Consider the following 22,539-nt stretch of genomic DNA (forward strand, 5'->3'; position numbering starts at 1 on the left):
GCACGATATGATTATTAGAGACGCCATGTGGGAGGGGCTTCGGAAATATCGACACCGTAGGGTTCTTTAACGTGCACCCAAACCCAAGTTTCGCCTCCATTTCCACCTCCGTGGTTGGGATGCGCCTTTACAATCCCTCCCAACTCTAGCAGGTGACTGCAGCACCACGGCAAGTCATAGAGCGAACCACATTCGCAGGGAATAATATCGCAATCATACAAACCACCACACAACACCAAAATAGAGGAAGCGCTGACTGCACCACACCCAAAACTAACAAAACAGTCAGCGCAGAGATGTCCGCGCACCGCTAGGGACCAAAGAGACTAGGGATGTTCGCGCGTTTCGGTGCCTAGGCCGCGCACGGTCGGCAAAAAAGCACCTAGCGCTCGGGCGCTCGTATTAGTTCGCGCCGCGACTCGCCGTAGCGCTGCAGTCACCGGATGTATTCCTGCAGTCATCATAGGATGTATGATAAGCTCAGGGGAATGCACATAGATAAAGGTGGCTCCAGAAGTCTGGGTAGTGATCACAAACGTATCAAGCTAAGTTTTGGAAGAGCAGGGAAAGTGGGAAGGAGACAAGATGAGCAACTACAGGAAAATTTTTATCCAGAAAGGCAAATTGAAATAGCCACAAAACAAATTGAGAAAGTAATCACGGAGGATAATAAGACAGTGTGGACATACACGAATCTAATTAGACTCTTTGAGCTAGAGCTTGCTAAGACGCGTGACAAGTCACCCCGGAAAAGAAGACACAAACCCAAAAGTTGGTGGGATGAGGAAGTTAAGAGAGCCATAGCAAAACGTCAGGAAGCCTCTAGGGAACACAGGCATGCCAAGCAGCGGGGTGCACCGACAGATGATGTTGAAAGAAAATGGGAAACCTATCTAAGCTATAGAAGGGATGCATCCCTTCTGATCAATGAAAAGATTAGAAGAAAGGGAGCTCAGTGGCTGGCAGAAGTACATAAAAAAGATAGAAAGGCAGCTGCGAAATTTTGGAACCATCTAAACTCCCTAAGAAATGAGACGAGCCTAGAGCAGAGTTTCATAACCACAGCCCAAGGTGCTAGGCTAGAAGGGGACGAAACTATTGAATATATAAGAACACGGGTTACAGAAAAATTTCAACAAAGAAGTACTTTATGCACCACAATAGACAAGGACGAATCAAGTGGTGCAATGGCTCCATTTTCACAACAAGAGTGGGAAAGGGCTGAGAAAAGGGTTCCTAGTAGTACATCAACAGGCCCAGATGGCATTCCAATTATGCTGATAAAGACATTAGGTCCGAAGTCTAAGCATGCTTTGAGAGAAGCAGTGAGCAAAATAATAATCGATGGTGAAGTTCCCGATGGATGGAAACTTAGCAGGATGAGCATGATCTATAAAGGAAAGGGGGACAAAGCTGACGTAAACAACTACCGTCCTATAACAGTGACATCAGTGGTCTACAGGCTGGCGATGCAGATTATAAAGGAAAGACTGCAGGCATGGATAGAGGATGAGGGGGTGCTGGGGGAACTGCAGAATGGGTTTCGGAAACACAGGAGGTTAGAAGACAATCTGTTCTCACTGACGCAGTGCATCGAAATAGCAGAAAAGGGACACAGGCCCCTGTGGCTAGCATTTTTGGATATCAAGGGAACGTACGATAGCGTGGTTCAAGAGGAATTGTGGGGAATACTGGACACACTAGGCGTGGAACATGTAGTCACTAATCTTTTAAAGGATATCTATAAAGGTAATAAGGTAGTTATAAAATGGGAAAAACAGGTATCCAAGCCTGCAGAGGTAAAATGGGGGCTTAGGCAGGGGTGTCCTCGTCACCCTTGTTAATCATGATGTACCTACAAGGATTAGAGGCCAAATTAGAGGGAAGTGGACTGTGCTTCAACCTCTCTTTGGTCAAACAAGGAAAACTCATTGATCAGGCACTACCAGCATTAATGTACGCAGATGATATAGTGCTAATGGCCAACAACAAGGAAGATTTGCAGAGATTGATGGACATCTGCGGTAATGAGGGAGATAGGTTAGATTTTAGATTCAGTAAGGAAAAATCCGCAGTCATGGTGTTCAATGACAACGAAGGTAGTGAGCTTAGAATACAGGAGGTCACGCTAGAGATAACAGATAAATACAAATATCTGGGCGTATGGATAAGCAACGGGACCGAGTACCTGAGGGAACACGAAATATACGTGACGACTAAAGGTAACAGGAATGCAGCAGTGATGAAAAATAGTACACTGTGGAATTACAATAGCTGTGAGAGGAATATGGAAAGGGGTCATGGTTCCTGGGCTGACGTTCGGCAATGCGGTCTTGTGCATGAGATCAGAAGTTCAAGCAAGATTAGAAATTAAGCAACGTGGAATAGGTAGGCTTGCTTTAGGAGCTCACGGGAATACACCAAATCAGGGAGTACAAGGTGATATGGGATGGACATCATTTGAGGGCAGGGAAGCTAGCAGCAAGATAAAATTTGAGAAGCGATTGAGAGAAATGGGGGAAGAGCGTTGGGCTAGGAAGGTTTTCAGCTACTTGTACATGAAGAATGTCGATACAAAATGGAGGAAGCAAACCAGGAAGTTGACTGGTAAATACTTAGAAAACAGCAGGTGGCCAAACCAAAAAGAACTATCGGTTAAGAAGAAAGTGAAGGAAACGGAGACTGACATGTGGAGAATGGGCATGATTAAGAAGTCCGCACTAGAGATCTATCGAACTTTTAAGCAGGAAATTGCCAAGGAAAGGATCTATGATAATACTCGGGGTAGTTCTCTACTGTTTGAGGCCAGGACGGGAGTACTGCGAACCAAGACATGTCGGGCCAAATACGAAGGGGTAGACACAGTATGAGGTGCGTGTGGAGAGGAAGAAGAAACTGCCGAACACTTGATAATGTTCTGTAAAGGGCTTCACCCTATAGTTCAGGATGATGGCGCAGAGTTTTTCAAAGCACTGGGGTTTAGGGACCGGGAGGGCAAAATAGACTTTAAGCGGGTAGACTTAACTAGAAGGAGGTTATCTGATTGGTGGCTAAAGTCAAGGCGCGAGTGAAAATTAAACTCTTCACTGCAAAGTACGAATCCTCAAACTCACTTTTTAAGGAAAATAAATAAATATAGTTTTGGGTTCATTAAGTATTACGGCTTGGTGGCGCTAGCCACCGCCCGATCTAAAGGGTACAGCCATATCCATCCATCCATCCATCCATCCATCCATCCATCCATCCGAGTTGGGAGGGACTGTAAAGGCGCGGCCGGTATTCGATCCCGCGACCTTCAGGTTAGCAGTGCAGTGTCATCACCACTGGGACACCACAGTGGGGCAACTGCAAGTTTGCATCGTCGATGAATCTTATTAATGGTAGTTCCGGGATATTAAACAGTTTTTCCCGGTGACCACGCTTTCTTCGTTTGTCGTGCACTGTTTTACAGCATTCTGGGCTTCTTTTCTAAGCACTGCTCTTAAAACTTAAGTGCTGTTGATTTCATGTGACCTGTCTTCTTGCGCTCTGTTTTTTTGGTGGCTTTTTGCATGTTTATTTATTTTTTTCTTCTTTTCGCAAATGGTAGGTCGTCAACCAGAAACCACGGCTTATTTTGAATAAGCCAAACAATAATAACTCAAGTGTTTCTTTGAATTCCGTCTGCTAGAGCTCTGTGGGCTAAAAAAATACACAGTAACTATGCAGTGTCTGCATGAGAATTGAGAATTCATTCATCTAATGAACGCGTGACACGATCAGCATAGGATAAATAAGCAGCGGAGCAAGCACTTCTAAAGAAACGCCAGGCCTGCGCGGTAGGCAAAGCACATTCCCAGCGAAAGCTGGAAGAGTGTCCTTTCAGAGCCTTTTCTAAACACTCTTTGGGTAAATGATAGAAGTACACTCGCTGGGTACCCATTGCGCCATCAATAATGATAACTTCAGGGCAGTAGGCCGACATTCGCTATGCTATCCAGTCAACTGCTCCGGTCGGCCGGAGTTAAATATGTGTTAAAAGTACTCCGGCTTCGCCACGCAATTCCTCCGGCTTCGCCACGCAATTCCTCCGGCCAGTCGGAGTGAAAACTTTGCGCCGAAGGTACAGAGTAAAAATTACTCCGAAAAGGGGGACGATAGAGGTCAGGTATTTTACTCCCACCGCGGAGTTTTACAGGGTAAAGTTGTAAAGGTAGCATGTTCGCTTTCAGCACTATCACCCGTGTCCCTTTCTGTTATCTACCGTCTTCGCCGTTTTCGTGCTGTACCCAAACATGTTTAAAGGGGCCCTGATACACTTTTTGACCATGGTCAGGAGATGCTGACGTTATGTGTTGTTTTTGTGGGATTTCATTCTTTGCTTTCAGTGCGTGCATGCATACCACACCGAATATGCTGTATGATGGAAAACATATAGCAATAATAATGTCCGTACAATTTTGTTGTCTGACATTTGATGTACACTGATGATGCAGGTCATACACAAGAAGCAATTTTTTGTATACATCTTCCCTGGTATTTCGTCATTATTTTTTTTCGCGATAGCAGTGTTATGGTTGTTGGACTTTCCCCTTTTTTTTTTTTTTTTTGATGAACGAACATCCACCCGAACGGGATGAGTGTCAAAGAAGAGAACAGCGTCGGAAGGTATTCGTCGCTTCCTATGCTCTATTTGAACGACACTACTCCCGCATTCCTTACGTATGTTACTGGTTATGCACTTTTTTTTTTTTAACAGAACAAGTTCCACCACATTTTTCGCGTTCGGCGGGTCCATTTTTCACTCCGCACATCTCTCAGCCGTCGAAACGCGCGCACCGGAACAAGCGTTGCACGCGCTGCAGACAGCGACGGCTGCGTCCCTCTCTCGGCACCAAAATGTCGGCTCCCGGAAGTCGCAAGTGCTGAAATGCGAGTTGGACACTCCCCTCTCTTTCTAGTTTTACTTTATCACTACTTTTTGTTCGTTTTTTTTTTCTTCCTGCTGCCTTTGGTATGTTCGCCGCGCCCTCTTAAGCATGCAGGCTTGCATTTCCTTCTGTATCGTCGCTTTCACCGAAACACTCCAGCGATACACACGAAAGGGTGCCAGCGTATACATGTAAGGCCCAGTAGGGACATATAACAGTCAGAAAAAAAAATAAAGCAAAATAAAACAGCTATACACAAATTCGAAAACTCACCTGAGCTTCCGAAAACACTTCGGCCGGAGAGAACGTCTTCTGGTCGGCGCCGTCTGCAAAGATGAAAAAAAAAAGACGAACGTTAAACAAAACACCAGACGACCAGTAAATAGAAACGCAGACGTTGAGGGTAGCGAAAAGCGCAGATGACACAAGGCGCGCTGGCGCTGCTAAGCTAGCAGACGACACGGGTGCCGACAAGCGCTTCGCCAGCCACGGGAAATGGGAGAAACAAAAGTAACGCAAAAAAAAATGATGGGAACGGTAGGCGGGGTTCAGCAGGACGGTTCGTAAGGGGAGCCATTATCAAAACAAAGCTACAAACCTACGCGGAGCAAAAAGAAGAAATACACGTTAAACGAGGGAAAAAAGCAAACAAGAAAGTAATCTAAAAGCAGCTCGTGAGACAGATGAGGAGAGCGAACGCAGACCCCTATATACATCACGTTGTGAACTCTCTCTCGCCACAACCCTCTCTCTTAGCTCCCGTGTAAACCACAACTCAATCTTTCGGCAGGGTTATTTAGCGCGGGCGCCTCCCGTCGAAAGGCCGACGACGACCGAAAAGCAGCGAGAAAACCCCACGAGCGCAAAGGCACACAGCCGAGTCGCAAGTAGCACGAAAAGGTGATCTGGTTTGTGTCAGCGGTTTGCTTACTCTGCAGATTCGGACGGAATTCTGTGTGCCAGAAAGCCAAGCAGATTTCAGCCCAGCCCAGACGCTTGTAAAGGTGAAAGCTTCAGATGTCTCATTAACCGCGAAAACTGACGGGCAAACCACGTCGGCGGCGCCAACACGAGTGATGCAAAGAATCGTCACGTCCCCGTATGACGTCATCATGACGTCAGATCACGTGACCTTACATGGCTTCATTGTTTGGTCAAATGTCCCGATGGCATTGCAAGCCCACGCGAGAGGCCGAATGTCGGAGTTTCTTATAAATACACTAGAGGGAACTCTGGCGCTAATGTCCATGGGAGCTGCCACACATGCCGCGTCAGTCAGCATGAGAGTGATAAGTACGCACACAAGTTTGTCTTATTTTCGTTCTTCCGGCTATCGAGGTTTGAGTACATCCACTTAGAAGAAGAGAAAGAGAAACAAAAGACGCAGGCGAAAGTTTTCTTCTGTGATTTTACGATCACTTATGAGAACTTTTACTCATAAAGTATTCGTTTTTGGGCCAATCCCCTAGAGTGGGCCTGAGCCATACATAGACGCTATCTTCTTCATCACCACCACCACCAGGCTTCCGCCTGCGAATCCACTGAGGCGGACGCGCAAGAAACCCGAGTTGTGAGGTTTCCTCCTCACAATCCTTATTTCTCTGTGCAGCTATCGTCGCTGCTACACACGTTTCCGAATTATCAATGCACGTAAATCCTGGACAATGCAAAGCCCCACTAACACACATCTTCTCGTCGAAACGTTTGCTCCAGCGACGTTTCCTCGCCGCCGCATCTCACTCAGAACATCCAAAGTACTATCAGCGTCAAATGAAACCCGATCAGCGGCAAGCCTTTGCGATAGTGTAGTGCACGCCGTCCAATTATCACGTGTCAATGGTAATAACTGGACGGCACGCACTACACTATCGCAAAGGATTGCCGCTGTTCGGGTTTCATTCGACGTTGATAGTACATACTTCTATATTACTGCAGCTCAGTTTGTGTCATACACCACGCCGAAGATAATTTGGCTAACGATCGCATCAGTCAAGTCACGGAAGTCCAAATTTGCGTGGTTAGACGCCTCGCGACCTCAAAGCATATAATTAGGCACGTACTATGGACATATTGCATTACGTCACCACGGTCGCCATCTTTGATTGATTGATATGTGGGGTTTAACGTCCCAAAACCACCATATGATTATGAGAGACGCCGCCGTAGTGGAGGGCTTCGGAAATTTCGACCGCCTGGGGTTCTTTCACGTGCACCCAAATCTGAGCACACGGGCCTGCAACATTTCCGCCTTCATCAGAAATGCAGCCGCCGCAGCCGGGATACAAACCCGCGACCTGCGGGTCAGCAGCCGAGTACCTTAGCCACTAGACCACCGCGGCGGGGCCGCCGCCATCTTGGAGTTCTAGCACATCAAAGATGTTTGCAAACAACGGGGAGAACGTGGCTTGCTATAAAGGACAAATGAAGTTGTGACCATCCAAAGCTATCAAGTAAAACTTCTGTTTTAACAGTGGAGAGGTTGCGATTCATATTGCCTCGGCTACTCCCTATCAATAAGTTCTGCAGCGAAAACAAAAAGAATACTGAACGGTACCTGAAAATTAACGATCCGAAAACAAAATAAAAGAAAACATAATAACACACTGAACCCAGTTGAAATATTATGCCAATGCACAGTTTGCTTGCAGCAGTTCACACTGTCGTGGTGCCGCAACACAATGCTACGGATGTTCGCAAAAGTGTATGTGCGTGTGCGCGCGCGCACGTTGAAAACAGAAAGCAAAAAAAAAAGAATTGCGAGAAATCCCTCACTCACAAGTGCGAAAGAATCATCTTTTCTTATTTCGTGCAAATACCCAGCCTTCTGCATACAACGAGGAAAAAATTAGACGCTGGACAAATGTTCGTCAACCCTCCCAGAGGTTGGCTTGTTTGCGATCATTTCAGTAGAAGCAGCAACCTGCAACGTTTGTGGCGCCACCTAGTAGCGCGAACACGAGTTTCCGCGCCGGGCGCGCCATCATCGCAGGTGGTCAACTTCGTGAACTAGAATCTCCGAAGCCAACCTGCGCGCCAAATTCAAATCGACGGCGTGCAGATGACGCGGCGACATTCTCGCAAAGCTCGTCAAGAATAGCAGAAAAAGAACACTAATTCACGCATTCGGCCGCTCCTTCGCACAATCTACTTGTCCAGCTCTGCAGCTACTCCAAGAATCCTGGGCTCATCCAAGTAAGTTGCACCGCCAGCATGCCAGCTGTTCTTTACGGACGTTTACGCGCTTACTTTTCGGGATCGTGTGTGAGCAAAGGCCGTATTCTGAGTTGTGGTCACCACAACACCTCCTCCCCTTCATTAGCTAAACGATGGCGCCAATCTAGTCATATACATTTTCAAAGTACTACTGGTGACTGTTTATTGTGCAGTCATACTACAAAGCATGTTTTTTTTTTTTTTTTGCATTAAAGCAGCCCACTATAGTTCCTGTGTTCGACTTCAACAATCGCCGACCTCTCAGCAAGTTTAACCAGCCATAGGAATTTCCTTACTGTGTAGGGAGATGACTCCGAGCAAATGCGAGCCTCTGGAAATTCTTTAACCTTTTGTGCGACAGTATATGGCATATAAGCCCACTTCTCCGTCTGCAGGAAAACTTTTCTCTCACGTCACGCGTTGCAATTAGCGCAACACTATAAGTTATTTATATCTTACCCAGGTCTTCGTAATCTCAAGTAAACCTTTTCATGTTTTTTACTTATGTTACAGCAACAGGCCACAGAGGCGACCCTGAAGCCTCACAAGAGGCGACCCTGAAGGTGATCTGCTCAAATGACAGGTCGACGCAACAAGATTTTTCTTCTTTCTTCACAACTTCAGACGCAACACTTACCCGTTTCATCCCAAATACATGTTGATGAGACAGAGGAACAGTGTTTTCACACGTTTTTCAAGGCACTCTCACAAAATCTTTAGTTTTTTCAGTAAACTACTGTCTGGACTTTTATTACCTTGGTTTTAAACTATTTTTCGTAGTATATACGACTAAACCACGGCCGCTTTTTATATGATCGGTACAAAAATGTAGGTGAACCTACGAAGGGATAATGCCGATTTTCCCATGGCTCGCCTACCGACATCGACACTATAGCTTGACACCAGACTGCCCAATACTGAACCCGGTGACTTGACCCAGCAGTCTGGCTAGTTTTGATGACGTCAGGTACAAACACTTCCGATACTCCCGTCTGTACATCACCAACGGGGCTAAGGCGCGACCGTTTAAAAGTAACAATATCTTGCGCGAGTGCATGGCGAGAACCTAGAACCTCATACCGTGTTGTGACGTCACGGTCAATAAAAGAATGAAATAAATTACCTTCCGGAATTGCTACAATAACAGGGTCTCCTTGTTTATTTCAGAACTGCTCACGCATTTAGAACCATGTAACTTTAACAATTATGCTTTATCCTATGTTTGCTCTTGTTGTACTTATTGCCTTGTTATTACGTTTTATCAATTACTGTACTATAAGAATTATATGAACCCGCAGTTATTCATTCTTTGTAAAAATTGTATTTATGCCCCCTTTCCTATGTAATTCCCTTAGAGGGCCCTCAGGATACTTGAACGAATAAATAAAAATAAATGAAGTATCGTGGAAATTTACCCTATTGTATAAATAAAATAACCTTGTTTTGTAGATATATACACTCCCATTTGTAATGTATATCGACCCTGTGTGTAAATAAATAAATATAATATTATAAGTAAAAGGTTATGAATCTAATCAGTCTTGAGAATCTACGCGAACTGCACCGTAAAACAACCTCAATAAAGTGTTGAACTTCTTGGCGGCCCTCTAGGGCTCGTCCCGCCATCTGTCGAACGACCCGCAAAACGACGCCTCTGCCACGAATGAAAAAAAGAGAAAAGCAGCATCGCTACTGGAGTCCTTTCTACTTATCGATCCTGGCCCGTATAAACTGCCACTTATGCCTCGCTGCCACTCCTCGGGAGGTGGTGCGGTGCAGCTTTTGAAAGAAAATAACGAAAAAAGGAAGAGACGGGGACAGCTGGATTCCTCCGCAGCGACCCCACGCGGCGAACGAACGACGTCGACCGGGAAAATAAAGCGCGCGGAATCCGGAGAACGTTAGCACGACCTGACGACCGCGTTCGATCATTCTCCTTTGCGATAACCTTTTCTGAAGTCGCAGCGTTAACTACGACTACCTTGAAGTCATCTTGAATTTGCCTTTGACCCTTTAAAATGGCACCCATGAAGAACTTCCGCTAAATGGGTCAGGTCAAGTCAATACTGCTTTATTTCAAGGCATTCGATATTCTATAGCAACAAAAGTGATGCCTTACTATGTTGATTTACGTTCGTTTTAATACCTACTTACAATTAAATTTTAAATAAATATCCACTGATTAAGCCATTCATGTCATGTATTCGCATTAATATAACGAAATCTCAGGCTAGAAATATAATCGATATCCGTTTTCGCTTTCACCCAATACGAGCAAAAAAAAAAAGGTATATTTTTCCCGCGGCATCCGCATATCTCATAGGCCGCCATTACAGCGTTTTACAATACGACAGAACTGTCGCAACCCGTCCAGAAAGAAGCGCTACTATAAGCTCTCGCACATGAAAGGAAAAACACATGAGAGGGGGAAAAGCTGCGCAAATAAGGCCTACGGGTTTCGAGAATGTCGTCAGTGCTCTTACCACGTCGGCGGTGTCGAAGCACTCGGGAAACGCGATTCGTCTGCAATGAGCCGCGCATGTTGTAATCGGACGACAAACGAAGCAGAATACCAAAACAGTGAAAAACCATCTTTTTTGTATAGATATTCTTTCAGTCGCCACTGAATGCATTTTGCACTGAAATTTCATACCCAGGCCCATGAGTTAAAGAAAAAAAGAAATAGCCAGCGCAGCTGTTGCCACAATGCGTGCAGGCTTTCCGCCCCTCGAATGCGATCGCCCCATCCTAAGCACCTCAAACCGAGCACGCGTACGGAAATGCTTGCAGCACTGACCCAGGCATAGTTGGACGGTGCTATATGTTTGAAGCGGTATGAACCATTTGTGCAAAGTATTCTGCTAACCATGAACAAATATATCATAGCGGCATTTCTTTCTGTAATGCCATTTAGAAGCTTCTGCTGTCTCTGTGTCTGACAAAAGAACCATTGCACTGTACCCATTTAGAGACCAAATTGCGTAGTGCTATATTCTTCAGCCACAGTATAGCACACACTGCGACTAAACACGGGGAAAAATAAAGAAATAGAGGCTTTTGAAAAGATGGCAGCTCAGGTCGAACGAGTCGCACAATGCAGACTACGCAAAATAAAGGAGAAAAAAAAAAATACCCGGTATTCGCGAGGCCCAAAACGGAGCAGACGACAGGCACGCAGAAGACCAGTCGGACCGGACATGGTCTTCTGGAAGGCAGAGCAGACGATTTTGCGATATCCGTTCGCAGGAAGTGCACATAAACACAAGTAAAGCACGCAAAGCGTCAAAGATCGCATCGACAGGTCAGGCGTGTGCTTTCGCCTTCCGGTCGGGAGGGAGGTCGACTGTATCCGCGCGCAGCCGTTATTATCGTCGCCATTATACTTCATATACTCAGAGGTAACGGCACGAACGTGATCCCGATTGGACGACGGCATCCCGCGGCTGTTCACGGCCCTGGCGAGGGTGAAGACTCGGAAAGAGGTAATGCGAAACAGAGAACGCGGAAACAGAAAATGTCGTTAAAATCGAACTTGCGGAGTGAGTGCATCACGAGGAAAAGAGGGAGGAGGGGGAGCGAGAAAGGAACGCAATCACGCCATCTACCGGCGAAGCGAAGATATGAGCTGAAAACAAAGAGACGGATCAAGCGAAACACCACACCTCGACAACACGAAATGGGTGTGTGCACTTTTGGAGCGGTCAGCGGCCCGGCTATTACACTGTAAACCAAATTACACCCATATAGGTGTTTTATAGTGTCTATAACTCACACCCCAACACCCCACGAAATGGGTGTATCAAGCAGGGCTACACCTATATCGTGGGGCGGATTTCCGAATTTACACCCCATGGCACAAACATTTCTCAGGGTGTAAAGACAAATGTACACCCAAGTGGCCTTAAGGGAGTGAGGGTGTAAAAGCGAATGTACCCAAGTAATCTTAAGGGCGTAAGGGTGTAATATTGCTATGACACCCTAACACCCTTAAAAAACAAAAGTAGTGTAGGGGTGTAATTGCTCAAACAGCAAAAAGGGTGTTGGGGTGTTCATGCTGAATAATGCCCCAACACCCATGCAAAAAATACCATAATTCGAAAGTTACCCCTTTCCAGTAAGCCCCTGTGGAAGCACGTGAAAGCTTACCCTTTAGCTAGACCTTTCATGTGCAGATGTCCTATTGTAGTGGCTCCTGCCACAGTGTGGTAATCCTGGCCTTAGCACTGCTTTTATGGTGCATATATGAAGCACGGCATATAACACGTAATCCTAGCTTAATGCAAAGGCATCACTCAAAATGAGCTGCCACACATAACACAACGTTCACAAAGTCATGCCATTGTGCAAAACGAAATCAAGCTTTACTTTATTAGGCACAGAGAACATACAGGATTCAGAGACAAATTGTACCTTAATCAAAAGCCTTTTTCAATTGTGCAAAGCAGAATGCCATTTGCTACAAAAGAAGACCGGAAATCAGACGTCAATGGTACGGCATGGAGCTCTAACGACCAATGCATGCATATCAAAGTACAACAAAAGAGCCTTTATTTGCACTTAAAAATGAAGAACTAATTTTAACACGCTTCAATGCAGCACAAAAGCACAGTGCAGTGAAGCATACAAACAGCAGGAAGAGTAGTGTAATGCAGCATGCCTTAATTCTCTAATATACTGAAATAATATATCAATGCACACTACAATTGCCACATTGGTACGCCACAGTTTGCATGTGTTGTGGCATGCCTTATGCATATTATGCAAAGCTAGTGGTATTCTAATGAATGTAATGACAAAACAGTCTTAAAATGGCATTTTCATTTCACAATAACCCTTGTGTGTTCAGACATTCAGAATACTGGGGAAATAATAATACAGGAGTGAAAACAATAGGCAAAATTAGAATAGCTTAACAGTGTCACTAGATACTAACCACGCAGAATAATTGATTTAAAGATGTAAAATATCAAGCCCATCACATAATATGTCCCCCTGAAAAATGCAACATCAAAGAACATAAAATGGGCACACAAAAGCAGGGTGAAAGAGTAACCACTTACAGCTAGCAGAGGTGGAGCAGCCAAGCTATCATCTGGAGCAATATTTTGGAGCATCATATCTTGCTTTTCTAGGGAGAAAATCTAAATTTGGAGTAGGTTTCAGGAAAAACAAACACAGCATTTTTGAGCTTGAAATTTCAAATTTACAGCATTGATTGATATGTGCAGTTTAACGTCCCCAAACCACCATATGGTTATGAGAAACGTAGTGGAGGGCTCCGGAAATTTTAAACACCTGGGGTTCTTTAACGTGCACCCAAATCTGAGCACACGGGCCTACAGCGTTTCTGCCTCCATCGGAAGTGCAGACACCACAGCCATGATTCGATCCCACGACCTGGGGGTCAGCAGCCGAGTACCATAGCCCCTAGACCACCGCGGTGGGGCTCCAAATTTACAGTAGTACAACAAATTATACTGAATCACACACACAAAAAAGTATATGTAGAAATTATTTGACTTACGCTAATTCATTCAAAATACACGAGAGTGCAGCTATTTCAACAAAAGCACTCTTGAACTGTCCCACAGTGCAAACAATGCTATCCTCCCTATATACGAATGGTCCTCGACTCAAATCTCATCCTTCACTTGTACTAGCTGAGCACAGCGCCACCGCTTGTCTAAAAATGACGCTGCGTTTCTTGAGAATCGCAGCAGATTATCCCTGATATTGAGTGACTTGCTCTGCCTAGAGACTGCGCTGGAATCAATTTTCTCAAGTCAAGGTGAAGCATTTAGTGAAGGGACGTTCTAAAATACGGGTGTAAAACTCGCAGTAGCATTTGGTGAGCTTGTCTAACTGTTTGACAGGCGACCGAGAAATTCCAGATATTCGTAAAGGAGAAGCTCAAGGGGGTGGCGAAAAGAAAAAAAGTGGCATACGATTTTCTTTATCGTCGCTTAAGGCTGCGAAAACCTCATAAATCACTCTGAAAGACGGCCAGCACTTATACTAGTACTCGTTATTGAATGGCATCTGCATGGCAGAGTAATATAGGGACAAAAATATTTTGTGTCCTGTAAATCAAAAAGCACTTTTCCGCAGAGCGAAAGCGTATTCTGGCGAAAGCGACTTAAAAAGCGTTATGGACGTCATAGAAAGGGGGGGGTAGAACTTTCTTTTAAACCATTCTACTCTTTTCTTTTGCTGTGAGGTTAGAATGTAGTCAATTAAAAGTTATAATTACGGTTGGCACATCTGTATTAGATTGGGTGATGATGACCCCGCCTCGATGGTTTAGTCGCCAAAGTACTCAGCTGCATTTTTCATGCAGGCGAAAATGCTGTAGGCCCATTTCCTTAGATTTGGGTGCACAAGAACCCCAGGCGGCCGAAATTTCTGGAGCCCTCCCCTAAAGCGTCTCATAATCAAATGGTGGCTTTAGGACATTAAACTGCATACATCAACAATTGGATGGTGATGCGCAAACTTAAGTTGAATGATGGATTTTATGTTTCTTGATAAAATTAACAATACTGAGAAATATTTGAGGCTGGTTGGGCATTTCATAATGGTTTTGTGCAAAATTAGGAAATTGTATCCAATTGACACAATTGGCCCGGCTGCTGTTCTCTTGAACATGCAAATATGAATACGAAAATATCATGTAATATTTTGCTACAGACATTAAACATGTGCTGTGAATAGACATGAATGCCTGAATTGAATAGTCAATTTCACGTCAAAACCACGACCGCTCAAAGAAAACACATGAACAGGACGGGTGCTCACTAGCAGCTGTTTGTACCTTATATTCATAATATACTATATATTCATACGTACAACCTTAAAAAGGTGGCGAGCCGGCATGAAGTACTGATCGTGTTTGTGCCCCTAACAAACTAGCAAAATTGCGCCGGTGCATCGCTGAAAATCATGCTGAGCAGCTGAAAGGCTGTAAAAAGAAGCATGCGTGGCCATTCACGAAGTCTGCTACTGAAGTGGTTTACAAAATACCCTTATCGTGCAGAAAGACACATGTTAGCCAGACGACGAGGCGCTGCGTCAATGATCTAGCGAGGGAGCACGCCATTACGGCAAAGAATAACGACGGTGCCCGTTCAAGAGCACATGTCACTTCATGTGGATTCACACCAAGAGCCATTTTGATGGGTTTTCACAAAAGAAAAGGGGTATCAATTGCGTTAGCAAAACTTCACTCATCATGTATGAGCTGGAAGCACGGTATCTAGCGATCATGTGTCCTATAGCGTGATTAGGTAAGGGACGGCCCGAGTAGGTTGCACAAGCGTTGAAAAAAAGTGGGTTTATATCAGCCTATTTCCTCAAGAAATCAACAATTGCAAATGAGTGCCCATTCCGTTTATGTGTTTTCTTCGTTTGTGTGGTCGTCGTTTTGGCGCAAAATTGGCTAATATTTAATGCAAACATGCACCAACTATTCCAACAGCAAGTTCTACTACATATTAATGCTATGGCTGCACATGTAAACAACAATAGCACGTGCAGTTAGTTCTCTTAGAACTGTGAAAAAAGCGGCACTATACAGTGCCTCAGAGGAGGCACTTTCACTGTTTTTGGTAAATAAAGGGCTTAATAAGCATAGGACCTTTTCTGTGTTCATGACACACTGTTAGGGTGATTTCATGCTAAACGCCCAGCCGTTTTGGCGACCATCTCAAATGCATTCGAAAAATATTGTGCTGATTAACTGTATTGAAAGCAGTGAAACGGTAGGATACTTCGGAGAGAAAAAATGTTTGGTCGCAAGGTTGCCGTCGGAACTTTCCGGGATGTCGTTTGGGTGTGTGTGATAAAATTTATTTTAAAAGTACGTTCTATACCAAACTTGGTCTGCATGTTGAGTAAAGGTTCTTGTGTAAGGTGTTTGAAGCTCAGTAATATTATTGCAACTATACTGGCACATATGCTTCTAAGAATTTATCCAAAATGTGCTATGCTTGCAATTTCTTTATTGCAATACTGCAGTTTGTAAGAATATCTGTGTAGTGAATACCTACTCGACGCAAGGTATATTTTGAGAAAAAAATATTTGAGACTTATCAAGCTGGTAAACTTTATGAGAAAAAATCATAAATTCTACAAAATCGTAATTTTTGATCATATTCAGATGCGATTTACGCCATGTGATGGCTTAACTAAAAATTACCTTTATACATAAATTGAAAGCAAATGAACACTTCTTTTCATATACTATCATTGAATTTTTTGTTTTAAGGAAGAAAATATTTTTTAGTATTCCCATTGGTGCCTATCTTCCCATTTCGTCATACAACAGCTGCCACCTTGAAATTTCCTATTTTCATCAATGGGAAAGTTCAAAACTTTTCTTCCTTAAAACAAAAAAAATGTAATGATAACAATTGGCACATGAAAATACCTTTTTTTCCCTTTCGATGTAGGTTTGGAGGTCATATTTATTTGGACCACTCCACAGTGCAAATCGGGTCTCAATATAAACGAAAATGACGATTCTGCGAAACTCGTAATTTTTTCTCGTAATGTTTAGCAGCTTAAGAAGTCTCATAATATTATTTCCTCAAAATACACCTTTTGTGTAGTTAGTATTCAGTAGTCAGACATTCATAACACATGTTGGCTAAGTTCTTGTAGGCATAGTAGACGAAGAAAGTGCTTAACAGCGAAAATGACAAGAAAGAAAAGATGAGACGAGAACAGAGCCCTGAACAAACAACCAAAGTTTATTGCAAACCAACTGCAATATACAGAAAACAGAATCTGCGCGTAACCACGCATTATAAGCAGAATTGCACATACATGCACCATACGGCCTACCTTATCGACAACCGGTCATATAAGTGGACCCCAGATAACTAACTTCACAGCAGTTAAAAAAATTGAGGGTGCGCTAAGACAGGAAGCGCCAAGTTCTTGAATATAGAAAGCTTCACCAATCTCGTGCTCGCGCCGATTTTTATATCCCCCGTAATCAAACACTTGTCAGGAATTGGCTGTCAACAAGGCTACACAATGGTCTACCAAGTGGCTGGGAAGGAAACCTTTTGGAGAGTTTGCGTGCTCCCTCAACCGATCATTCATGCATCGCCCTGTTTGGCCGATGTCCACAAGTAAATAATATCTTGTAGAGAATAGCTAAAACACATTCAACATGGTGCATAGCGTATTTCTTAGTGCATGCTTCTTTCTCAGGTCCTTCGCTGTTGACCCTGCGACATAGGCCAGTGAGCTTGTCGCGTGCGCACAACGCCACTCTTACACCTATTTTTTCAGCGACCTTCTTTAGCCTATGGGAAACTTCGTGTACGTAGGGAATAACAGCCTTGCTAGAATGAGGCTTGTTGAGTTAGCTCTTGCTTTGTGTCTCATCAGGTAATCTTAGTGACGTTAGGAGAGTCTCGGCAATAGAAGTTAGCAGGGGATTAGAAAAGCCTGCTTGTTGAAGGCAGTGAACTTAGAACGAGAAACTGCACTCCATCTGGCGGTGACAAGAGTCAGTTAGAATTGCCTTTAGGCAGGAAAAAGAGATGCTTCGCTTGACTAGCTTAGAATTAGTGGACGTAAAAAGGCTTTTCCTTGAGAAATGTTCGTACCGCCAATATACATGGTCAACCAAAAAAGCATTTCCAAGTCAAGGCATCGTAACTTGTCGTCATGAATCGAACTCCGACTTTAATTCCAGTTGCACCATTTCACGCCAAAAAATGTCAAATATCTCACCGGTGCAGATGTGTGCAATGTCTCAAGTTTAGCACCGGTTCTTTGTGACTTTTTACTCGCACGGTATGAAAGAAGTCTCATGGCTAACTTTGATCACACGAGTACAGTTAAAGTGTTCGACTACGTTGACGACTTTTTAGTGCTTTACCGCATCGATCAATCTGACCCTCGGCGAACCACCGATGAGATATTTGATGTTTTCGGGTGTGAAATGAAGAAACTAGAAATAACGTCCGAGTTTATTTCTGACGACAAGCTACGATGTCTAGAATTAGAAATGCTTTTTTTTTGTTCATCATGTATGTTGGCGGTACGAGTCATGCTCTAGAAAGAACCTACTTTTTACGTCCGCCCATTCTAAGCTGGTCAAGTGAAGCATCGCTTTTTCCTGCCTAAAGGCAATTTTAACTGGCTCTTGTCACCGCCAGATAGAGTGCAGTTTCTCGCTCCAAGTTCACTGCCTTCAACAAGGAGGCTTTTCTAATCCCGAGCTAACTTCCATTGCAGAGACTCTCCTAACGTCACTAAGAGTGGTTGATAAGAGACAAAGCAACAGCTAACTCAAAAAGCCTCATTCTAGCAAGGCTGTTATTCCCTACATACACGAAGTTTCCCAAAGGCTAAAGAAGGTCACTGGCAAAATAGGTGTAAGAGTTGTGTTCTGCGCACGCGATAACCTTGCTGGGCTATGTCACAGGGTCAACAGCGAAGGACCTAAGAAAGAAGAATGCACTAAGAAACACGCTACGTGCCATCTTGAATGTGTTTTAGCGATTCTCTACAAGATATTTTTTTACTTTTGGGCATGGTTACATTGGCCAAACAGGGCGATGAATGAATGATCGGTTGAGGGGGTACGCCAACTCTCTAAAAGGTTTCCTTCCCAGCCACTTGGCAGACCATTGTAATAAGTCTTGTTGTCAGCCAATTCTCGACAAGTGTTTGATCACGGGGGATATAAAAATCGGCGCGAGCACGAGATTAGTGAAGCTTTCTATATTCAACAACTTGGTGCTTCCTGTGTTAGCGTACCCTCGATTTTTCTTAACTGCTGTGAAGTTAGTTATCTTGGGTCCATTTACATGACCGGTTGTTGCTAAGATAGGCTGTATGGTGCATGTATGTGCGATTCTGCTTATGGTGCGTGGTTATGCACAGATTCTGTTTTCTATATATTGCAGTTGGTTTGCAATAAACTTTGATTGTTTGTTCAGGGCTCTGTTCTCGTTTCTTCTTTCAATCTTGTCCTTTGCGCTGTTAAGCACTTTCTTTGTCTACCATACAGCACCAACCTGTCGTATCAAGCACATTGTTAGTCTTGGAGGCGTATGTGCCAGTGAAATTGCACTAATATTACTGCGCTTCAAACACTTTACACATGAACTTGTACTTAACATGTAGACAAATTTTGGTATCGAAGAAATGAGCAGTACTTTTAAACTACTTTCCCACAAACCACACTGAAACGACATTCCAGTAAGTTCAGAAGGCAACTACGTGACCGAAATTTTTTTTTCTTTTGAAATTATTTTACTATTTCACTATTTTCAATGCAGTAAATCATCAAAATTTTTTTAAATACATTTGAGATGGTCGCTAAAATAGCTGGGATGTTTGGCGTAGATTGACCCATTAGTGGATCAACCTTTTAAGCTGGCGACATCTAGGCCATCTCTAGTTTTTCATACAACTGTAACATTATGCATTGTACACAGTTTTCTACACGCACTGCTGTTGATCTGATGGCAAACTGATACTTATATTGAAAATATAAATAGGTATATAGGACACATAGCTTGAGATGAAGCCTTTCCCATCAGAGGAATGTTCCTAAAAAGTACAAGATATTTGGTGCACCCTATGAGTAGCGTCCACCACTGCTGCGACCCTTTGAGTGAGGTCGTGAGCCCAGAACAGCTGCTTTCAGGTTGTGATGAAGAGTGCACTGCATTGTCAGCACCCAGTCCATCGCAGAAGACCTAGTGTGCTTTCCTTTCAACATTCTGCATGTAAGAGATGCACAACATTCAACTAAGCATTTAAAAAATACTGGGAACAATCAGAACCTCATTATGATGTGTCTTATAATAAAAAGCTCCAGCTTCTCCACTTTCAGCTTTACCAGTATTCACTTTTACGTTTACAAGCATCTGTGCATATTAGTGTACGAATGCAAGTGCCATGCTTGAGTATGATTTTTTCACCACCGTGGTGGTGGTGAAAAAGTGCTTCTCTCTTGAATCATGCACCTACCAAGAAGCTTGAAATATACTGGGAAGCTCAAATTTCAGCGTTTATACCAAGTTTTCTTGCTAAGCTAGAATACCCTAACCAATAGGCCACTACAATGGTTGATACAAAAAATTATATAAACCCATTCAGACAGAAAAGTAGCAATATTTATCATTTACTTTGAAGGATCGTTGTGTAGACATGTACACATCACAGATGTACAATCTACTGTGTGAAAATATTGTAAAACATCGAGCAAGCCCCAATATGGAAGGATCAACAGCACTTACAATATGACAACTGCTGCTGGAAAAACAGCACTGTGTTTTTTCGGAAGCTCACCTCTAAATTTCTTCTCCAGTTACATAAATTTGGTGTACTCGATAATTTTATGTCTTTCACAGGTTGATTATTGGTCAACAAAATGATTACTTTAGGCCACAAGTAAAACTGACTACTCTCAAGAATAAATAAGACGTGCTAACCCTATTCTTCGAGTGCATGCATAAGCAGCTCATTCGCAGTTGAATTTTTTTATTTCATAAAAACAGCCATGCAACAGATAATATATCACAAGTAAGTTAAATATATGCTCAATAAGCTCTGGACTGTTGGACCATAAATATGTGTAATTTAAAAAATGCACGACATATTGGAGAAGTAGCTAACAGGAATATATGCATGGAGGACTTATTAGTTGGATCAGTGTCCTTACATTCGTAAGGATGAAACCTGCACAGACAAAATGCATGAAACAGACAAGAGCTGTTAGGTCTGCCTGCTTTCATTTACAGCCACCTTTGTCGCCATCCTCATTTTGTTTTTCGCGAGCGTGTTCTTTAGTGGCTAACTATGCCTACACCATTATCATCTGTGCTGTATCAGTCTAACTGAAAGTTTTGTGTGCGTGTTTGTTGGTACACTTTGGCTAAGCTTTCATGTGTAACCACATAGCAAAAGCCTACACCAAAATATACAGAAATATTCTATTCTACAATATTCTATGTGCCGCAGTACAATGGTGCAAAAATGCAAAAAGATGTGTGCAATTGAGTGTGGCTGTTCAATCCCTTATTAAAGCAGATCAATATTACTATATCCTGATTATTTACGATATACTAGTATAAATATAAACAAACCAAGCAAGGCATAAAAAGCGCGAATCACTGATTAAACAAGGTACATATAAATTCTTTGGTTAGCTGCACGATTTTTAACAAAACACGTCACGCCGCTGCAAAGCGCAGGCATCAAAGGGGTACTGATACAAAGTTTAAGTATTTTTCAATTGTTGCTTTAAATAGCGTATTTACTCGCATTAAAAACGCACCCCTATCTTCAGTCACTGAAATCTGGATTTTTTTTTCTCCCGCGTAATAAACGCGCCCCATTTGTCCACTGCAGTCCCGCTAACTGACAACTGGCGCCTCTTTTACCGTTGATCTGCTTCGTTTTTTTTATTATTATTATTATGCCATTTCTTTCGCCCACCTCGGCTCGCTCAGCCCCCCCCTTGTTTTCTCACCCGCTGCCGAATGCCGTAAGGTTTATCTGCGCGGGGCACACCCCCCCCGTTTTCTTTAACCATGCCCCAAAGCGAGGTTCACGAACACTGCGACTGTTGAGACATCGCAGCTGATAAGCACACAGCGAGCGAAGGTCAGGAAGCTACCGACGCCATGAGACGGTCGCTTCCTGCAATTACGAGTATCGCGGGCAAATCGGGAGTTGGCAGGCAGGCACGCACTTCTGCACTTCGTTGTTCGCATACACGAAAGCTTACCTTTTCAGCAATAGCACGAAATCCAAAAGCGTTCTCCATGTAGCTCCCAGCGTACAGTCCGTTGATTGCTTGATCGTAAACACTCTGCTTGCGGCGGGCACAAGCTTCAACGAAAGCCGTTGACAGAGCACACACACTCCGCCGCACCGAAGTTGTTCTGTACTAGCCGACACGCCACAGATTGCAGTGATAGGTACTGTATCCACTGTAAGCACAAGTTAAACTGTGCAAGCCGTATAAGTACGAGTCCCTGACAAAGCAAGTGAATAGTAAAATAATAAACCACCGTCAGCCTGCAGCAAACACGCACACGACATGTTACCACCCAATTCAAAGTCTGCCTGTTGACGATGGCGATGCGCAGTTGCCCCGAGACCTCAAAAACGAAACCGAAACCGAAACACATAGCAGTACCGTTTTATGATATAATTTCCAAGCTATGTCAAGCCTCCAAGATATAGTGTAATATTTCATGCTTGACAACATATTTATTTGCTAGCAGAGCTTCAAAGTCTTTTTTTTGCCACTGACGTGTGCAGGTGGCAAATGCGTAACCTTCGTAATGTACATTTTTTTTTCCCGGGTGAGGCGTTATTGCGGCGTTGTTTCGACATTTCGGAGTCAAAATTTGTTACTTGCGGAACATAGATATAAATA

General features: G+C 43.6%; 1 protein-coding gene and 1 long non-coding RNA gene across 2 annotated transcripts in view; both read right to left on the reverse strand.

The window, feature by feature from the left end:
• The window catches only part of LOC119180292 (caskin-2), a 394,179-nt gene that overhangs the window by 120,447 nt on the left and 251,193 nt on the right, over window positions 1-22,539 (reverse strand). The window contains exon 12 of the mRNA XM_037431451.2: window positions 5,184-5,236. Coding sequence (XP_037287348.2) covers window positions 5,184-5,236 — 53 coding nt within the window. The remainder of the gene's footprint in view (window positions 1-5,183; window positions 5,237-22,539) is intronic.
• LOC142767220 (uncharacterized) lies at window positions 12,458-22,436 on the reverse strand. The gene is made up of 3 exons (XR_012884783.1): window positions 21,883-22,436; window positions 19,725-19,870; window positions 12,458-13,264 (listed from the first exon to the last, which is right to left on the reverse strand). It is a non-coding gene; the product is annotated as an uncharacterized LOC142767220 (long non-coding RNA).

Source organism: Rhipicephalus microplus, chromosome 7, assembly GCF_043290135.1.
Source record: "Rhipicephalus microplus isolate Deutch F79 chromosome 7, USDA_Rmic, whole genome shotgun sequence".
In the NCBI taxonomy this organism is placed as follows: domain Eukaryota; kingdom Metazoa; phylum Arthropoda; class Arachnida; order Ixodida; family Ixodidae; genus Rhipicephalus; species Rhipicephalus microplus.